Here is a 19,713-nt window from a genome sequence, read left to right as displayed (position 1 = left end):
TAAGGAAATCATCTAAAAAAATTAATCGATTTTTATAATCATCATGTGCATTAAATCAAAATTAAAGAAGATGTTTTATCAAAATAAAAATGAATGACAATTAGATATTTAAATGTTTGAATTTTAATAAGAAAAATGATATATAATTAGAGACTACAATAAGTACTCCAACCCTTATTATACCAATTCATCCATTTTTTAAATAAAAAATTATATAACCGTTTTTTTATCCTTCATCAAATCAAACCATGCCCATAAGATTATTTTAACATTATTAACCACCTCCCTTTATTTTGGTGAAGCCAAATTGATCATAGAATGGATAATTAATCTGATCAAATGATGAGTCTTTTTATTCTTAGAGACAATCAAATTGAATCACAATTCCATAAATTACCGCATTACTTTTAACATTATTAAATTCATTTTTAGTAAATTTTAAGTATTTTTTTTAAGGAAAATTTTAAGTATTTTAAAATAGGTTTTTTTAAAAAATCCAATTACAATAAAAACAACATATATATTTCATGAAAGCCTAAAATATACCCCAATAAAATCAAACTAATTAATATAATAAATATTTTGAAAAATAAAAAACTTAAAGGCTAATAATTTTAAGTCTATAACGAAAATTATATTAAATTTATTTTTATTGTGTCTGATAATTGATTGTGTGACTGGATGTTAGTGTAAAACAAACATTGATAGTGTATATCATTTAATCTCATACTTTCCAAAAAAAACATTTCATTCACTAATAAAAAATAAACAAATAAATAATAATTAAAAAGAAGAAAATTCTCACGTGCTTGACATAAGAACGTCTTTTAATAGTATAATAATAATGATCATAAATATCTTTTAACACAAAAAACTTCATTGATCAATGGACCATAATGATTCTTGGGTATGACATTTAATGCCATTATTAAAAAAAATAAAAGTCATAGTGAATTTTTTGTTGGTAATTTTTTTTTATGGTGAATGAATGTTAATTTTGTATAAGGTAGAAAAAATCTTAGAGATAAAAGAGCACTCACTAAGTTATTTAGTATTTACATTTGCATACCTCCAAAGATACTAGAAGGGCTCAAAACCTGTAACCTTTAAATTTAAAGTATGTCTTTACACTGCTAGACTAAACCCTCTTTGATGGTCGGTATAGGATAGAGATATGATAGAATATGAAATTCGATAGAGACATGATATGATATAGACATGATAACAAAAATCTTATCATGTGTTTGATGCGTACATGATACCAAAATATCATTATAATTATATAAAAAAAATTAATCTCACAATTAATTAAATATTGTAAAACTGACATGTATATAATTATAGTAACGAATATATATATTTTCAAACATTACTATCATTATAAGAATGTATTTTATCAAGTTAGAATAACACATCTGCATTTCAACCAAAGACCAAATATGTAGGATTTTGAAATGACAAAGGTTGAATAAAAAATCGGCTTAATTGCAGTTTTAACTCCCTAACTTTCACAAAGTTACGATTTTGGCCCCCTAAAAAGAAAAAACTACAAAACGGCCCCCTAAGTTTTGCATATGTGGCAGTTTTAGCCCCCAATACCAACTTTGACTCGGTCTACGCTGACGTGGCACCCTAAGTGAGGTGCCCCGTGTTATTTTTTTTATTTTTTTTTTGTCTTTGGGGGCAAAAACTGCTACAGATGCAGAACTTATGGGGCTGTTTTGTAGTTTTTTTTTATTAGGGGGCCAAAATTGCAATTTTATAAAAGTTAGGGGGTTAAACTGCAATTAAGCCTAAAAAATATTATGAAAGCGAATAAAATCAAAAAACTAAATTTTGAGATATATATATTTTTTTTAAAAATGACATCCAAATACTTTCAAAATAGTTAATCATAATGTTGATACTCCAAGGAGGAGTCTATACTAGATTTAATCATTAAATTAGTATAAGAGCAACCACACAATTAAGGTTGATAACACATCTTTACTTAGAATGTATAATAAGCATGTATTTTGTTAACTTCACATAACACATCTATGTTTTGCTATTGTCAGATCTCATCAAAGACCATAAGTGAAGGAAATGGAAATAATGAAGGTTGGATTAAAAAAATAGAATTAAAGCAAATGATATAAAAAAAACTAAATTTTAAAATAAAAGAATCAAGAAAATGACAAAAAAAAAAAGATCATTATAATGTTGGGACTTATGTATGGGCCTAAACAGGATAGGATAATCACATTATGCTAAGAGCAACCACAAAAGTAAGATTGACACCACATCCAAATTCTCAAGGTATTAAGTATATGGGGTCATCTTACTTATATGTTCATCACCTTATGCTCTTCAATCTAATGTGCAACTTTAACTTAGATATGACATATTAATATCTATCATTTAACCAACTTGGGTAAGTCTGGTGGTATTGACTTGGGACCCAATGCTAAATTGGCTGGGCTAATTTAGCTTATTTAAAAAATAATAATTATCCCTTAAGTTTGAGACTCTCTGCATATGATCTGGTAGCACAGCTAAATAAGACTTGAGAAGGTGTAACATAGTAAAAAAAAAGTGGGTTGGTGGTGATTTAATGAAGGAAGATTTTTGTTCCTTTCCTGAAAATGGAGAAAAGAAGAGAAAAAATAAACTAGAAAAATTGAGAAGACATAAAAGGAATTTGAAATGAAAGAAATAATAAGAAAAAAGGGGTTTATGCGTTGTCGGTGAATATAGAGAATAAAGTAGTTGTTGGACGTGTTTGTTGAAGGAGTTGTATATTTTTGGACAAATTTTTTAACAAAAAATTAAAATAAAAAAATTACATTATTTTAAAAACTCTAACAAGCGTGTATTTTGTCAACTCAGCAGAACAGTATCCAGTTTTTCTTTGTAATCTCACCAAAGACCAAAAGTGAAGGATTTTAAAATAATAGAAGTGGAATAAAAAATATAACCTGAAAGCGAATGACTTCCAATAAATAAAATTTGAGATAAAAAAAATCAAGCAAATGACATCCAAAAACTAACAAAAATGTTTATCATAATGTTGGGATAATATTGAGATTCCTGCTAAGCCTACCTACACTGATATGAATATTTATATTAGGCCAATATCAACCATACAAGTGAGATTGATACCGCATTTTAACACAAAACCATAAGGCATTAGGTACATGGAGCATCTCACTTATATGTTGTTGAAAATTTACTCTTTCATCCAATGTAGAATGTACAATCACACTTGACATATTAACATATCTTAATCAAGTGTGCGACCATCCGTGCATGTAATTATGTGACATAGTCAATTAATGTCAAACAGAGACACAACATGTTCAAAAACGTGGGCTGGAAGTGGTTTCTTGAAGGAGTTGAAGATTTTTGGGTAAAAAATTAGCATTTTAAAATGAGTTTAGTAAACATGTATTTTGTCAAATCACAATCGTTATAAAGATTCTTCTATTTTCAAATCATTCAAAAGACCAGGCGTGAATGAGTTTGAAATGATAGAGGTTGAATAAAAATAGCATGAAAGCGAATGACATCTAAATACTAATTTTTTAGATAAAATAATCAATAAATGACATTCAAACACCAGCAAAGTAATTCATTTTAATGTTAGAATGATAGATGGAGCCTAAATTAGGTTGGATCACTGTATTAGACTAAGAGCAACCACACAGGTGATATTGACACCGCATGTTCACTCAAATTGTCTAATAAGTATGTATTTTGTCGACTCAACATAATGCTTCTACAATTGTTTATACTGTGACCCACCGAAGACCAAAATGAAAGAATTTAAAATAATTAAAGTTAGACAAAGACATTGCATTAAGGTGAATGACATCAAAAAACTTAAATTTAATATAATAAAATTAAGCAAATGACATCCCAAAACAAAAAAAATATCATTATAGTGCTTGGATTTCAGATAAATCCTACAATGGATTGGATTGTCACATTTGAATATGAGAAACCTCATATGTAAGATGAAAACCACATCTCCATCTGAAACCTAAAGACATTAGGTATATTGGTCATCTCACATATATGTTGTTCAATATCAAAAGTAGAAGTTTCACTCACACATGACACATTAACATATCTCTCAACATCTACTCTTACATAAAATGTGAAACTTTAACTCGGATTTGACACATTAACATCTCTCCATTAAGTGTCAGACTCTATGTGCCCGTGATCGATCACCGAAATAAGTGAGAATGATACCACTCCCCCAAAATAAGTGAGAATGATACCACTCCTACTCCACCAAAATGTTGAAATAGGATATAATGCAACTGTTGTGCATTTTGAGCGAGCCAACACTGATGTGGATCCACACGTTTTAAAAAATAGAAATCAGATAAGTGAGAATGATACATCTTCATCCGAAAGGCTTAAGTATGATTTTTTTTTTTACTTATTTGTTGTTCAACCTGAACTCTTTTATCCAATGTTAGACTTTAACTGACATTTTCTTCATCTTAATATTATCTCCATTAAGTATGACGATATTCTAGCCCGTGCTTGGCACGGGTGTCCATACTAGTATATATTAATTTTAAGAGAAATGTTAGGGTCACACTCTTTAACACACTCCAATTAAATTTTGCCACATCACCCCTTATTTTTGTTCCTTTAACCTGCAACCGGTACTTTGATGTTAAAAAAAACATTATTTTTGTTCCTTCCCCTTCTTCCTTCACTGATTTTTTTTTTTTTTCCGATGGTGGTGGTGCTACAGGCATCAACAAGATCCTACTCCTTCAAAAGTAACAGCACTATAATAAGAAGACCCATTTCTGATTTTTTTTTTCAATTTGTGGTCCCATGACAAGAAGAGCCATGACGATGTTACCCATGGAAAAATGTCATCATCCTAAAATTGGTACCCATGATTCCAATATACATGTTTCAATGCTCACCATCACCAGATACAGCAAGATTCATCTTTTTCTTTCATTTTACAATTCCAAAAATTGATAAGAGGAGTTGTTGTTAGAAATTGAAAACGAAATTGGCCTAGTGGTATTGACTTGGGATCTGGGAGTGTGCTCCTCCTTGAGGTCTCAGGTTCGATTCTCTCTAGTGTTAATTTAGGTGGGCTAGTTTAGCTTCTTCAAAAAAAACTGAAAAAAAAACTGGAGAAGGGGGGGGGGGGGGGGGGGGGGGGGGGAGCCACCAAATACTTTAATCCTTCACGTAGCGATTATAGAGCCACTCCTGCATATATATGGAAAAAAAATTAAGTTAGGGTTATGCTATGTGTCGCGAATATTTTTTCACGGAAAAATCACGAATGAGGCACCATGCAATAAAAAACTGATCATCATGCCTTTAAATATAGCTTGTTCACCTCTGCTCCTTCAAGTTTGATTTATATTAACAATTATGACAAAATTTGTAAGTGAAAATATTTATTTTGATTTAGTGGGAGGCTGGAGGACAACAGAGGTGCATGGAGACATGAAGACACGTCTAGCATGCAACCCAAGTGGTGTGGCGGTGGCAAAAAGTCAATTATATCACTACCTTTGATGTTAATATAACAAACAAGTTTTTAGTACATCTTTCAAAACAAAACATAAAGCTTTCAGTACTTAAAATTAAGTTCGTGAAATTTTCGCTATATATTTTGTCGCTCTATATAGCATAGCCCTAAAACATTTAGCAGTTCATAAACAGAATGATAGCATCCAACAAATCACTAACTATATCCTTCAAAAAGACAAATCACTAACTATAAAGACATAATATGTGTTTAATTTTCTCTAATGGTATCAAGACATGATATAGTTATCCAATCTTGTCTCTTATCCTTCAAAGAGACCCTTAATTTTTCTTTTCCTATATGTAAGATCACTTATATAAATTCTACATGCATTAATAATTCAAATAAATTTCTTTAAACACATAAGTGCACTGCATAAATCAACTGTAGTCAGTCATCAATTCACCTTTTTTTTTTGTGGTCTGAGTTTGAACCCCGGATCTCGCATATATTATGCATTGTCCATACCAACTGAGCTAAGCTCACGAGGACAATTCACCTTGAATACTAGTGCATCACTCTCATATACTGTTAAAAAGGAAGGTAATAGGTTACATGTAGCCGTCTCAACCATCACACTAGTAAAATCCGTGCTTTTAGTCTCAAAAAAATTTATTTTTTTAAATTGCGTGTGTGCGCGCACGCACGCACGCGAGAGGACAACTTTGAGTTAACAACAAATTTTTTTTTAACTTTGAGATTTTCACAAAAGTGTTAATTTTTTAATCACATTTAATATTAATAAATTTCTATCTAAGATTGGCAACGTCTCAACAAAAACTATATGAGTTGACTTTACCATCCATTAAAAAAGAGTTGTTAAATAAAACTGATTATGATAATTTAATAAGCAATTTTGCTTCTGAAAAAGATCAAAAAATAAAATTTACTTAAAATATGTTTTAAAATATATATTAATTTTAAGAGAAATGCTAGGGTCACACTCTTTAACACACTCCAATTAAATTTTGCCACATCACCCCTTATTTTTGTTCCTTTAACCTGCAACCGGTACTTTGATGTTAAAAAAAACATTATTTTTGTTCCTTCCCCTTCTTCCTTCACTGATTTTTTTTTTTCCGATGGTGGTGGTGCTACAGGCATCAACAAGATCCTACTCCTTCAAAAGTAACAGCACTATAATAAGAAGACCCATTTCTGATTTTTTTTTTCAATTTGTGGTCCCATGACAAGAAGAGCCATGACGATGTTACCCATGGAAAAATGTCATCATCCTAAAATTGGTACCCATATGATTCCAATATACATGTTTCAATGCTCACCATCACCAGATACAGCAAGATTCATCTTTTTCTTTCATTTTGCAATTCCAAAAATTGATAAGAGGAGTTGTTGTTAGAAATTGAAAACGAAATTGGCCTAGTGGTATTGACTTGGGATCTGGGAGTGTGATCCAGGTTTTTGCGACTTTGTGTAACTTCAACGATTCAAATCCATAGTAAAGTCCCAAAAACAGGCAAAATCGAACAAAATCGCACAAAATCGTGAAATCCGTTCAAAATCGCAGGATTTTGAAGGATTTTGTTCATTTTTTGATAAGGGTCAATGTTTGACCCGGTTCGTAAATTGACCCGATTTGAATCCATGACAACGTCTCAACAAAAACTATGAGTTGACTTTATTATCCATTAAAAAAGAATTGTTAAATAAAATTGATTATGATAATTTAATAAGCAATTTTGCTTCTGAAAAAGATCAAAAAATAAAATTTGCTTAAAATATGTTTAAAAAATATATCAATTTTAAAAATACATCATTCTTAGAGTTTGCGACAACCATTGATTTACCACTATAATTATGTTGTTGCTTTGTTTGTGTCATGACCGTCCGGTAATATTCGTCATATGAACGTCTTTAACCAGTTGTGGGCGGTGACTCTAATTTATCACCACCACAATTTTGGTGACATCGAAATTACTTGCTTGCAAATATGTTTAGAAATAATTAACTTTTAAATCTTAATTAAAAAACAGCAGATTGATTTTTGTCTTTTTTTTTTTAAGGAGCAAATTGATTTTTGTCTTAAACACAAGAAATCGTATTAAATAGTTTTTGTCAATTAATTTGATGGCTAAAAATTCACTTTTTAAGATAAATAGGTGAGATGTCTGAGGTTTGAACCCTGATTCTTGCACATATAATGTCACAATCTACCTATAAATAATGTGACAAAATGCCTACAATATCGTATTAAATTTTATCAAAACAAAACTATTAAATTGATTTAAAACATGTAGTGTATCATAAAATGGACAAATTTGTTTAAGACAATAATAAAAAGGTTAATTATTCAAATTGACCCTAGAATATACAGGAAGTTTGGAAAATGACCTTGTAAAAACAAAAACACATATTCTAATCTTAATTTTAGAGTCTTCCTATTTTTGACCCTATAATATATGTGAAGTCCAAAAAAATTAATTAGATGTTGAAGTTTTTCATAATTTTTTCCAGGCAAGTTTAAGACGTTTGAATAAGGCTTTCGACGCATAATTAGAATTGTCCGACAAGGAAAGAATGAATTATGAATTTTTAAAGCGCCAAAAACTCAAATAACAAAACAACGGAAATCTCAACCTAGAGATGGAATTTTGAGTTGTTTGTTTGTAGAGACATCTATAAAAATACATAAAAAAGGATTTGCAAAGTTTCAGAGCATTTCAAAGATGTCTCGATTTATTTTGATTTTTCAACCAAAACATACAAAATTTCAATTTTACTCCGAGTAAGCAAATACTCACGGGTCAAATTTCATTCACTAATTGTGTAGTCATGGTTAGAACATCATAAGAACCTTCATCATGAAATTTTGTGGTTTTTAAACGAGGGACGAATTAATATTAATTGTTTAAGAAATTCATAATTATGGGGAACAAAAATTCATAATTATTCATTCCTTTCTCTGACAAATTCTAATTTTTTGTGTAAAATCAAATTTTAACGTGTTAAACTTGTCTGCAAAAAATCATGAAAAAATTCAACCTCTAAATTACTTTTCTAGAATTCGTGTATATTACATGTCAAAAACAAGAAAAATCTCAAATTACGTAAGTATTATGTGTTTTTATTTTTACTGGATAATTATTAAAACTCCGTGTATATTACATTGTCAATTTTAATAATTAACCTATAATAAAATGATAAAATTGTCCATTTTGAGTTTGACCTCCCCACAACACAAGCAAACTTCAAGCAAGAAAGAATGTTTGAAATACGATTGTGATTTTTGTCTTATATTCTTTCCATCCCACATACAAACTCGAAATCTCTCTACAATCCTCTCTCTCACACACACAAACACACAATGTCTCGTCTCGGTGGAGGTAACCAACCGTCTCAGACAGCAACAGCCATCGCTTCCCATTTGTATGCTTGCTCTCCGGTGTGCTCCACAGTCTCATCTTGAACCACAACTCGTGCATTCTTTCTTATAGGCATCACCTTTGTACAAAATAGTTTCCGAATTTCTTTTAAACAACCCTTGTTGTAAACATTGATCTTGTAAGGAGTCGTATTTTAAAAACTTGAGAGCAACTTTATCCAGACAGACATGATTCTTTTTTCAGTATTCGATCATATCATACATGATTGTAGAAATGTAAGAGTTAAGTAAGTTTTTCTTAAAAAATACACAACTAACACAGTTACATAGAATAATTGCTTTGAAGAATTGAGAAAAGTTCCTCCCCAAAAGCTTACACAACGAACAATTCATCAATTCTTTTTTGACTAGACCAACTATTCAACAAAAGATACAATATTCCGTGAATTATCTCATGATAATGATTCATCTAACCTTGAGGTAAAAAGTTGAGATAGAACACACAGTTACATTACATAGAATAATTGCTAAAAAAAACCAACAAAAGTTTTTTTGTTTGTTTTTGGAATGCAACAAAAACATGTTTTTGTTCGAGTCACACTGTGGTGGTTGGTTGATACAACCAAATGTGAAAATAAAGAGAATTGGATGTGTCAGATGAATTTCTGGTTAGAAAATCATGTGAGGTCTTCATCATTAAAATTCATTCAACTCAACATTAAAAAATGCAAATAAATTTATAATGAAATCTCTTGGCAGAACATCCTCATATATGAGAGTCTAAATCCAAAGTGTAACCGACACTTTAATGCATTTTTTTAAATGACAAATATATCTTTTTGATAGAATTTAAATGGCAAACATTATTTGCTGGCTGAGATAACTGATATGATTAATATACCATCAAAATGAAGAATAAATTAAACAAAAAGTTACTGCTGTTAGAGATTGCATTTTTTAACCAATCTAGTAAAACTATATATTCCTACCAAAGTATTACAATGAATAACAATTGTGTATGCTACTTAAAAAATTGCACTATTTCTCATTTCCCAGTAAGTGAAGAGCATATTAATCTTGTTCCTAGGAGCAGTTGAGTTGCTTACTCCTGCTACAAAATTGGTGTGACCCATATGATTGATTGATTATCATCATTTTAACCCCTTAATAACCCTCTTTATTTACATGTGTATTGATTAGCAGTCTAATAGTAAAAACTGTTGTCCTTGTGATTAGGAGCGTCTTTACATAGCATAGAACGAACCTCCATGATGCATCTAGGTGCCTCCATGTCTTTCTCTTGTATCGCATTTCCTAGAAGTTGTTGCATCTGTGAGGCAAATGTATCATCCAGAACCTGCATTCATGCATACACGGTTTCAAGATAGAAATCAATACTTTTCTTACAGCCCATAATCCGGACCCAAGAGCGCACATTGACTAAATAGCTAAAGTGCATTACGAACATTGCTTTTATATAAATAAATTGAAAGTTAGTTTTACATAAAATGCTATTTTTCATTTTTCCTTGTATTGCACACATAATAAAATGACCTTAAGTAATTAAGCAGAGGTTGCTACTTACAGAAACAGCCACCCTTGAACCTTTATACCATGATCTATTCTCTTTTCTGTTCTCCAAGAAACTCAAAATTTCCTGTCAAATAAGAAATATATAAGAAAATTTTCCATAAAACTCATTACATCTAAAAAGATACTACATGGCAAGGTAAATAAATCCAGAAGAAAATTAAGTTACCTGTCCCATTCGGTCCCAATAACCTCGACAGATGGCAATGAAAACATGAGTTTCACAAATACTGTGAAGATAGCTTATGGTACTAGCTAACTGCTCTTTCAGTGGTTGCATTCTACTTTTTAAATCAGACTCTACCACTGTTTCCTTTGAATCTTGAAGAATCTTCTTTAATTTTGTAGCATTCTGTAACTTCGTCTGGAACAAAATAAATGACTCATATTAGTTACAGTTTAATATATTTGATTAATTTACTAACTATGCTGGAAAGATGAGTAAAATAAATCTAGCATGTGCTGCAGTGCATAAATACGACGAACATAGTAACTTAACAAGCAACCAAATTTAATAGCATTAGTAGCAATGTGGACTAGAAACATATGCAACCTCTGGTCAGTATTGTTCCCTTACAATAACCTTTACATTGGGTTTCAGAATACTACAGACATAGTGATTAGTGCATAAATATTCTAACTGCAGTATGTTCTTCAGACTTCAAAATTTCATTTCCTCTCGTAACTTACAGTACTGCTATTTGACAACATTGATGTGCTTGGCACAACTCTTTTACCAAGGGTATCAAATATTAAATTAATAACAAAAAAATTGCATAAAAATCTTACATTTTCCACGAGTTTCTCCACAATAGCCTGCAAGTAGTTCCTGAACTTTGCTCTCAGCATCACGGTCACTTCGCTAAGTCGCTCACCAGGTGCTGTGTTTCCAGCATTTGGTAAGCAAGAAGCCCATGATTTGAACTGTGATTCAATCCTTGGACGTAAGATGTCGAGCATCCTCTTCAAGGAATTCAAAAGAATTCCAACCTGACAAAAGGTGACATAAGTTTTAATTGTTTGAACAAAGTGTTATCCAAAAGAAGATCTTTTTTTTTTCTTTTCATAAATTCAACCCACCTCCTCAGGAACCACATAGGCACATGTAGACCGTTTGGCAAGTTTCTGGACATATTTAAGCCCAAATTTCTTAGGTGCCATGCTATCTTTAAGAGGAGCTAATACATCCGCATACTGTTTATCTAAAGCTTCCACAATCGCCTTCTCAATATCAGCTATTGCCTGTCATCATTTATTTTTTCAGAAAAAAGAAAGCCAGAGTTAAACTTGTATTCTTCAAAATAGATTCTCATTAGTTATGCTAAAATTGACTAAAGATGATAGTAAGAAAATAGAATTTGGCAACATCTAAAACAAATGGGAAAAAGAAAAATGCAGGATGAGGAAAGTCATAATACATACATTTTCTAGAACCAAGGTATATTCTGGCCAGCGGCAAATGATGACCTCATAGTCTGTCAATGTTTCCTTCAGCCGCTCATACATGTCATCAACAAAGGGAGTAGTAGAATGCTGTGTTCTAACACCAGACCATTTCACCTGAAAAAGCAAAGCATTTAGACATTCTCGTCAATACAAGACAATATATCACTTAGGAGACAAAGTCCAACACATGATTAGTTTAAAAGCATCCTTCAAAAAACCCATTATAATATAGAAAAAGAGTACCTTGTCTAATTTGCACGACTCGAGCAAAGATAGACGTTTATCTTGGATCCAAACAAGAATATACAAATGGAACAACTCTTTTGCATCCACTCCACCTTTGATAGGACTAAGAAGGAAATAAAATAAGTAAAACTTGTGTATTAACAGCAGCGATTAATTCTTCGATTACATAATTAGGGCTGTGATCCTAGTCACATACTAAAATTAGTAAAGAGTACTTACTTAATGTTCCAGCCTGAAAGATCTCTTTGAAAATCGGATGTTGCAATGACAAGTTCTGCTACTGGTGATGATGGACCTGTCGGTGGACAAGATATGAGGAAGGCTCGTAATCTATTGCAAAGCTCTGTGCTGTATATGGAAGCAGAAAGATTTGGCAGGTCTACAAAGCTGTCGAAAAATATTGAACCAGCCATATTAGAACCATTAACAATAATAGTAGCTTGAAAGTAAAACACAATAACACTTTCACATGTTACAAATAAGGTGATTCAAATAACGATTCCTATTATCACATGTTCTTACTTATTCTAGATTATATAAATACTTAAATTGGTAAAAGTGACAAACATGCAACAGAAACAAAAACCAAATTAAAAATTTAAATTTCATCAGAGTTCACAAAACATTCATACATGTTATTAAGTTGTCCGAATTCTTAATTATGAACTGCATAAGCTGTCCTTATATGTTTGAGAAAAGAAAGATACCTAGGAAGTATATTTTGATTATGAATCTGAATATCAGCATAGATCTCATTCCTAAGATTTATGCACAGGGTTTTCATCTTCTGGTAAGCGGTAGACATGGTCAAAGGATCCATCAAACAGCTTTCATTATTCTGTGCAATATATTCATCTGTGTCAGAAAGGTGCCTTCTAGCCCTCTTTTTTGCCGCAACCTGAGATAATATTAGTTGTTAATTACACAGAAAAGTGTATCCAATTAGTAAATTGTAATAATAATCATCATCAACAACTCAAGTTTCTCCAACCTGGAAGTAGTGACAGAAACTGGTTTGGGCCTCAGGAGATAAGATATCATGAAGAAGCTTGTAAAGTTTAACAGCCGGTTCCAAGGCAGGAGCTGCATGACTGGATGCTGGTCTGAAAACCTCGACGATTCCAGAGAAAGATGACTCATCAAGTGACTTGTAATTCTCAAATGTAAGTGTGAGTATCTGTTCAATTTCGTCCTTGGTCTCTCCTAGTAGTCGATTCTGATAAGATGACCGAATTGAACCGTATTAGATAAGACAAAAAATTCAATCTAGTTGAAAGTAAATAAATGCCAACTAAAAATCGTATGTTGTATATGGCCATGCTTGGATTAACAGTTTAATTAAGTGGTTATCATATAAATGCTATGTATAAGCTATTTATATAACAATAGACAAAATAAAGTATCTCTCAAAAAAAAAAAAAAAATCAAACTGTCTTCATATTAGTTATAAGTTGTTTAGTTGATCTTAAAACAGAACTTTAAAAATATAATGAAAGTGGATGACATTAGTTAATCGAAGTTAAAACGCTTGAATAAAAGAGATGTCGATGATACCTCTTGGTGGCTCAAGGAAGTTTTGCTATTTCCCTTCATGATAACAGGTGCAAGCAGATTATATACCAAGTTAAGGCAATCTGCTGTTGGTGTGGCAACATCCATGACATACGATAGATATCTATTTGAGCAGAAATGCAGAACATTATGAACACAACTAACACAATAATTTAGACAAAGTTTAATAAATTAATATTTCAGCAGGAAATAGCACATCAACTTCTCATTACCTCAGCTTCGTATAAATCTCAGACACACCATAATATGAAGCAAACTCTGTCAAGAGCCATTTCCATGGACCATGTAATTCTAGGTTCCTTTGCTGAAAGCCCTGAACTTTCATTGCAACTTCTAGAACCAGGTCATATGCAACTGTCTCCGCTACAGAACCACACTGCAACCACAAAGACAATAAAATGATATATTAGGAAACTCAAAAAGAGCTTTAGATAACAATTCCTAAAGCAAATGCATAATACATAAAACTATACAATGTTCACAGATGCTAACCTTAAGATGACTATTGTCATCTGCACTGGTTGAATAGAGTATATAAAGCTGTATCTTGCCAACAAGCTCATGGTCTGGTTCACGGTAAACATTCCACCAGCGTACTTTGTCAGACTGTTTTCAGATTGAACATGAATTCTATCTTAATGATCACCTCTCAACACAGGCACTAAAAACTCTGCGATAGAAATGCAATAAAAATATTACCGGATTATCAGCGATAGCAGCCACTTGGACAAGAACACGCCCAAAATGCTTTCCCTTGGAATCTTGAACTTCAATGAGCAAATCATCTCCAAGACTATCTGGAAAACTGTAAATGTAGTAGTCAGAATATATTCAACCAGCATAATGGTGAATTATATTTTAAAGACTGAAAATAAAATAACTTACAACATATGGACTTCACTGGATCCAGGCTGCAACCTAATGGCGTCTTCTTCAACTACACTTTTGAGTCGTAAGAAACACGTGAATGTCTCTGATGATATACACAGGCAGAAAATAAGATACAGTGAAATAAGTTAAAACTTATACAATTGAAAAATGGCTAATTAATTTATAAATAGTTATAATTCAAATATCGAGAGAAAATCATTTATTTCCAACATTTTTCCCCTTAAGGCATGGATAATAAAAATGAGTAATTATTACGCAGAGTGCATTTTCCCATACCTTGCACAGCTTCATAGGAGGATGAACTATTCCGCAAAGTTGTTACACCAACTTTTAGGAGTCCAGAGACTTGTTGTATATAGCGTGTGCTAGCATGCACATATGCCAAGCTTTTATGTGTCAGGGAACCATTTGCAGGCAAATGTGGTACAAACCGAACTTTCCTAAGAGCGTGCCAACCAGAAGATAGTTTTGACTGCAAATTTGAGAAGTGGTGTCGCATTGAATCCATTTTAATTTTATGTGTCACTATTGATGACATGCTACATCCAGTAGGAGGGTCGAGCCCCACTTTGACTTTGCGTACTGCAAAAGTGAAGAATGTCACAAAAGACTCACTATGGAGAAGTTAGATAATTTGAAAAGAAAATCTAGCACACAATAATGTACCTTGCACCTTCATCTTGCCAATAAGTTTTTTCAGTTTAGGAGCAACACCCTCACTAGAAAGTTCTCCATTGCATTTCACCATTAGCTCCTCTTCTGGTTGAAGAAGCACTTGTCGCAATCTACAAATTAAAAAAAATTAAATTACATGAACACTTGAAGGAGAAGAGAGTAGTGTCAGAAGAGTCTCAAGTCTTAACTCACCCAAATGCATCTCTAAGTAAAGAGCATTCATTTTCCAAAAACATTGGAGCTTCCATACACTGCATCGCCCAAGCGTGAAGGCAAAGACGCGCACAGGCGTCGTATGCAATTACTGCATACCATGGCCCAAGAGCACTGAAAAGAATTCACGTAGATATATTAGCATATATGCTTAAGGAGAAAAGCATTCAGCACAAAAAAAAAAAAACACTAAATATTGATACCTTGCATGAAATGTTGGAAGGCGAGGTGGTTGTGAATTGGAGGATGCAGCACCCTCTGAACCAGTAGCAGTTCTGTGAACGCATATACATCAAGTTTAACAAGATATTAAATTGAATTAAATTACTAAACATTTTTATAAGTTGTGTGATTAAGATGTCATGCATGTTTATGTATAAAGAAGGTTAAGAACTCAATATTGAGAGGCATACTAATGCGATCAAATATACTAACCTAACGAATTTTTCCGAGCTTGCATCTCCATGGTTCTCTAACTTATCCCTGGATACAGATTTCAAAGTACTTGATTCTGCTTTATTTGGAGTACTACGTGTTGCAGAAGTTGGAATTTCCTCGTTAGTTTGTCTTATCTCTTGAGTAGAACCACAAAATGGGGGTGCACTCGGAATGTCTTCGTCCTCGTCATCAGATAACCTTCCACTCTGAAAATTCTCATAGCACAAATCACAAAGTTAGGCTAATTTAAGCCAAGATATTTCACCTATGAAGCACGGACACAGACACAATACCGGACACAGCACAGACACTTACACCAATAACAATGTGTGAAAGTGAAATATTTGAATGTAACTACATGTGGTGCCGTGTGAGTGTCCGACATTGACACGTGTTGGACACACCTTCGATCCGAAGTGTCCGTGCTACGTAGTATTTCATTCACCCAAAAGAAGCAGTAGCTAGCAAGTGCTTAAAAACCAAAATTGAGAAAATTTTGTATGAAAAATTATTGGGATATCTCGTACCTTTTCTGCAGAACTTTGAACATTCATCCTTGAAGGTACACTAGAAGCATACCCTGCTGACATATAAGCCCTGCTTTTTGGAAGAGTGCCATTGATACTACTCCCTACTTGTGTGGTAGAAAATTCTGAGCTAGCCGCAGAATCCGACGAATCATCCTCAGTGAAACCATTCTGCCTTCCATTAGCAGCACTCCTCATTACCGGATCCCTCGTCATTCCTTGTCTTCCAGTAAGTGTTTCTCTGGACGAACTAACATCAGAGAACGTGTAATCACTCGCATACCGAGACCGTGGCATCTGAGCAACATTCCCATATCTCTTAGCAGCACCATTGGGGACTCTGTTGTCTTGTGGTGATGAATCCAAAGAATACCTTCCACCATAAACTTCCTCTTCCGAATCAACGCTGGCGTCCATATCACTATTTGAACCGCTATCGAATGTCTCAACCGCCGAGACAGGTAACTTATTAGCAGGAAGATGACCACTCCTAAATTTTGATGGTGGTGGTAATCCACACCCTCTACCGCCGCCACTTTTCATTCCACTAATCGGATCACGAGATCTCATAGCTGTGTTTGAGAATGGCACTTCCTTCTAATTAACAATCAAACACAAAATCAAAACAAAAATTAGAATTTCAAAAAAAATATATACCAATGTAGTTATTTTGGCAGAATTCAACTCAAAATCAGAACTTCATTATTACTAATACTAATTTCATCACATTCTTACGATAAACAGCACAACAAACAACAACAACAGCAAACGAACAAAAAATCGCAACTTTACAAATAATAAGGTAAATTAAAAGAAACCCATTTGCATAAAACATGAAAAAACGGTAATGAGTTAAGATTATTACCTCTCTGACCCATCTAAGTGCGTTTTTGTCAAGTCCTTCAGTGAACATCTTACCTAATAGAACCAACCTCTGAATGAAAATGCACTACCAATTTTGAAACCTTAAACCTAAAGAATTAAGCTTTATGCATAAAAAATTGAACAAGAATGAAAAATGATCAAAAATAGAAGTGTTAAACGTGAATGAAATTTTGAGGGTTTTTGGTTACTGAAAAATTTAGAAAAAACCACAGAAGTGTGAATCAGAAACCGTAATGGGGTTCGAGATTTGAGAGAGAGAAAAAAAGGGTTTACTTGCTTAATCAGAAAGGTTCTCCCTTTGATATTAAGCTTAGAGAGAGACTGAAGAGAGAGAAAGAAAAACCACACACAGATAAAAAAAAAACACTCTTCTGCTTGTGTTCTTGCTTTTGCCTGGTTTTATTTTTAATGTTGTTTTTTTAATGTTTTTTGTTTTATTTATTTTGTCTCTTTTTTTTTGTATTTAATGAGTAAATATTTAAAAGATTTGCCTTAAAAAAAGTAATAAATATTTATTTATTTACCAAGAATAACGTATGATCATTGTAGTAATTTGTAAGATAGTATTAATAAAAAAATATCATCCCTTAAGATTTGTGCAGAAAATTTGGACAATTTTTTCACTTGATCTTATTTTATTTACTTTTAATAGAATTCTCAAGGATATATTTATATTTTTAATATTACATATAATCAAATTATGTGAATCTTATTCAACAACAATCTATATATGGGAAATGATACTACTAAATAAAAAATTACTAAAAGTGAATCGCATTCATATATTTGTTTGGAATTTATTATATTTATTTATATTGTTTATATATACTAGAATATATAGTAGAATTATTTTATTTTTTAAGCTTTCCCAATAAAACGTTTTCTAATAGGAAGTTGGTTGTGATGATTAATATGAAGAACATGGATGGTCATATGATCCCGTTTGATCAGCACAAAAGGACAACTACGTTTACACATACCTATGATTTGTTTTATGTTATTATTTATTTACATTCCTTTAAAAAAAAATTATTTATATCACCGACTAAAATGGAGAAAATTCTCTTACGAGACCGAAAATAAAGTGCACGTAAATTATAATATACGGGACCCATGACCAAGTAAACGAAGTGGGGTGATTAATTAAAATATTTTATTTCATTTTTTAATTTATATTCAAAGAAAGAACAAGCATAAAGATTATTGGATCGAAATTCGAACGTTGTAGGAGTGGGGACACTTTATGGTTTTTTCCTACAAGTCCAAGTTTGTGTTGTGTAAGCAGAATTAGGCAAAAAGAGTCCCCACTACACTAGTGGCGCAAGCACATGATGGTGGGTCACACACATTTCACTCGTACCCTTTTTCCTTTGTTTTTATTAAATGTATTTAATTTAATGCAATGTGTTACCAGTACATGGTAATTATCAAAACAAAAAAATGAATATGCTGAGAAATTATGGTCTTTAAGCATGTGGTGAAGGTTTAGTTTCTGGATCTTTACTAAGAAAAAAATATGATTGAAGAAGAAAAACTCACCATTTGTGTTTTATAAACTCTTAAATAAATATTAGTCATTGTTAAAGAATGTGAAAATTTTGTACAAACAATATGATAAAGGGAGTTTAATAAGGCTCTAAAAGGTAGATGATGTTTTTTTAAGACATAAAAATGGAATATATTAACAACGGAGGTGAATCACCTAAGTACAAAATGTACTAAAAGTGACATCCCTATAAACAGTCAGTCATACAATGAAGGAACAAAAACATGTGTCAGTCGATACCCAAACATAATAAAGTGTCCGACCACCATCTTTGAGTACCGTGCAAAAAAGTGGCGTTACTGGCTTTAAGCCACCATAAAGAGTGATATTTTACTTTTTCTACTATTTGATCAATGGTGGTTTGGATATTATTATGAAGTTTGTTGTTACGGTCATTCCAAACCAACTAGACACAAAGTAACCAAATAAGTTGAAGAAAGGATTGACGAGCCTTAGAGTGACCTGTAGAGTGAATAAATTGAATGAAATGGTCATCAACATTTAGGGGGTCAACACCGGACATTCCGATCCAAGACCTGATATGATGCCACAATGTACCAAAAGTGACACAGTGAATAAATAAGTGTGGCGCTGTCTCTTCCATGCCGCAACCTCTAACACACATGACTGCCTCGACATCAATCACGCATCGCCTAAAAAGATTATTCTTAGTCGGCAACCTGTTCCTCAACAACCGCCTAAAAAGATTGTTCTTAGTCGGCAACCTGTAGATGATGTTGCAGGTTAAAGAAGGATCATGGTAGTTTGTCGTATAGAGTGT

At 32.5% G+C, this 19,713-nt stretch overlaps 1 protein-coding gene across 2 annotated transcripts; it reads right to left on the bottom strand.

Moving 5' to 3' along the window:
- Positions 1-9,769: 9,769 nt before the first annotated feature.
- LOC146922811 (pesticidal crystal cry8Ba protein) lies at positions 9,770-17,763 on the bottom strand. Of its 2 annotated transcripts, none has more exons than XM_085715603.1 (22): positions 17,367-17,763; positions 16,502-17,098; positions 15,972-16,180; positions 15,740-15,811; positions 15,516-15,650; positions 15,315-15,433; positions 14,925-15,230; positions 14,643-14,730; positions 14,457-14,562; positions 14,250-14,363; positions 13,970-14,133; positions 13,740-13,860; positions 13,177-13,401; positions 12,893-13,083; positions 12,405-12,572; positions 12,183-12,288; positions 11,916-12,053; positions 11,574-11,735; positions 11,283-11,483; positions 10,663-10,857; positions 10,489-10,560; positions 9,770-10,260 (listed from the first exon to the last, which is right to left on the bottom strand). In XM_085715603.1, exons 1-22 carry the CDS (start codon positions 17,412-17,414, stop codon positions 10,108-10,110), a joined length of 3,690 nt encoding a protein of 1,229 aa, XP_085571729.1. In that variant the 5' UTR covers positions 17,415-17,763; the 3' UTR covers positions 9,770-10,107. The 2 variants fall into 2 exon arrangements, with proteins under 2 accessions (XP_085571729.1, XP_085571730.1); XM_085715604.1 differs by having other exon boundaries at positions 10,663-10,851.
- Positions 17,764-19,713: the final 1,950 nt, after the last annotated feature.

The sequence above is a fragment of the Medicago sativa genome, chromosome 5 (genome assembly GCF_051527215.1).
Source record: "Medicago sativa cultivar Bolivia chromosome 5, Bolivia_mono, whole genome shotgun sequence".
Taxonomy (NCBI): domain Eukaryota; kingdom Viridiplantae; phylum Streptophyta; class Magnoliopsida; order Fabales; family Fabaceae; genus Medicago; species Medicago sativa.
Note: the sequence above shows the minus strand (reverse complement) of the source record. Positions and strands in the feature narration are given on the sequence as shown.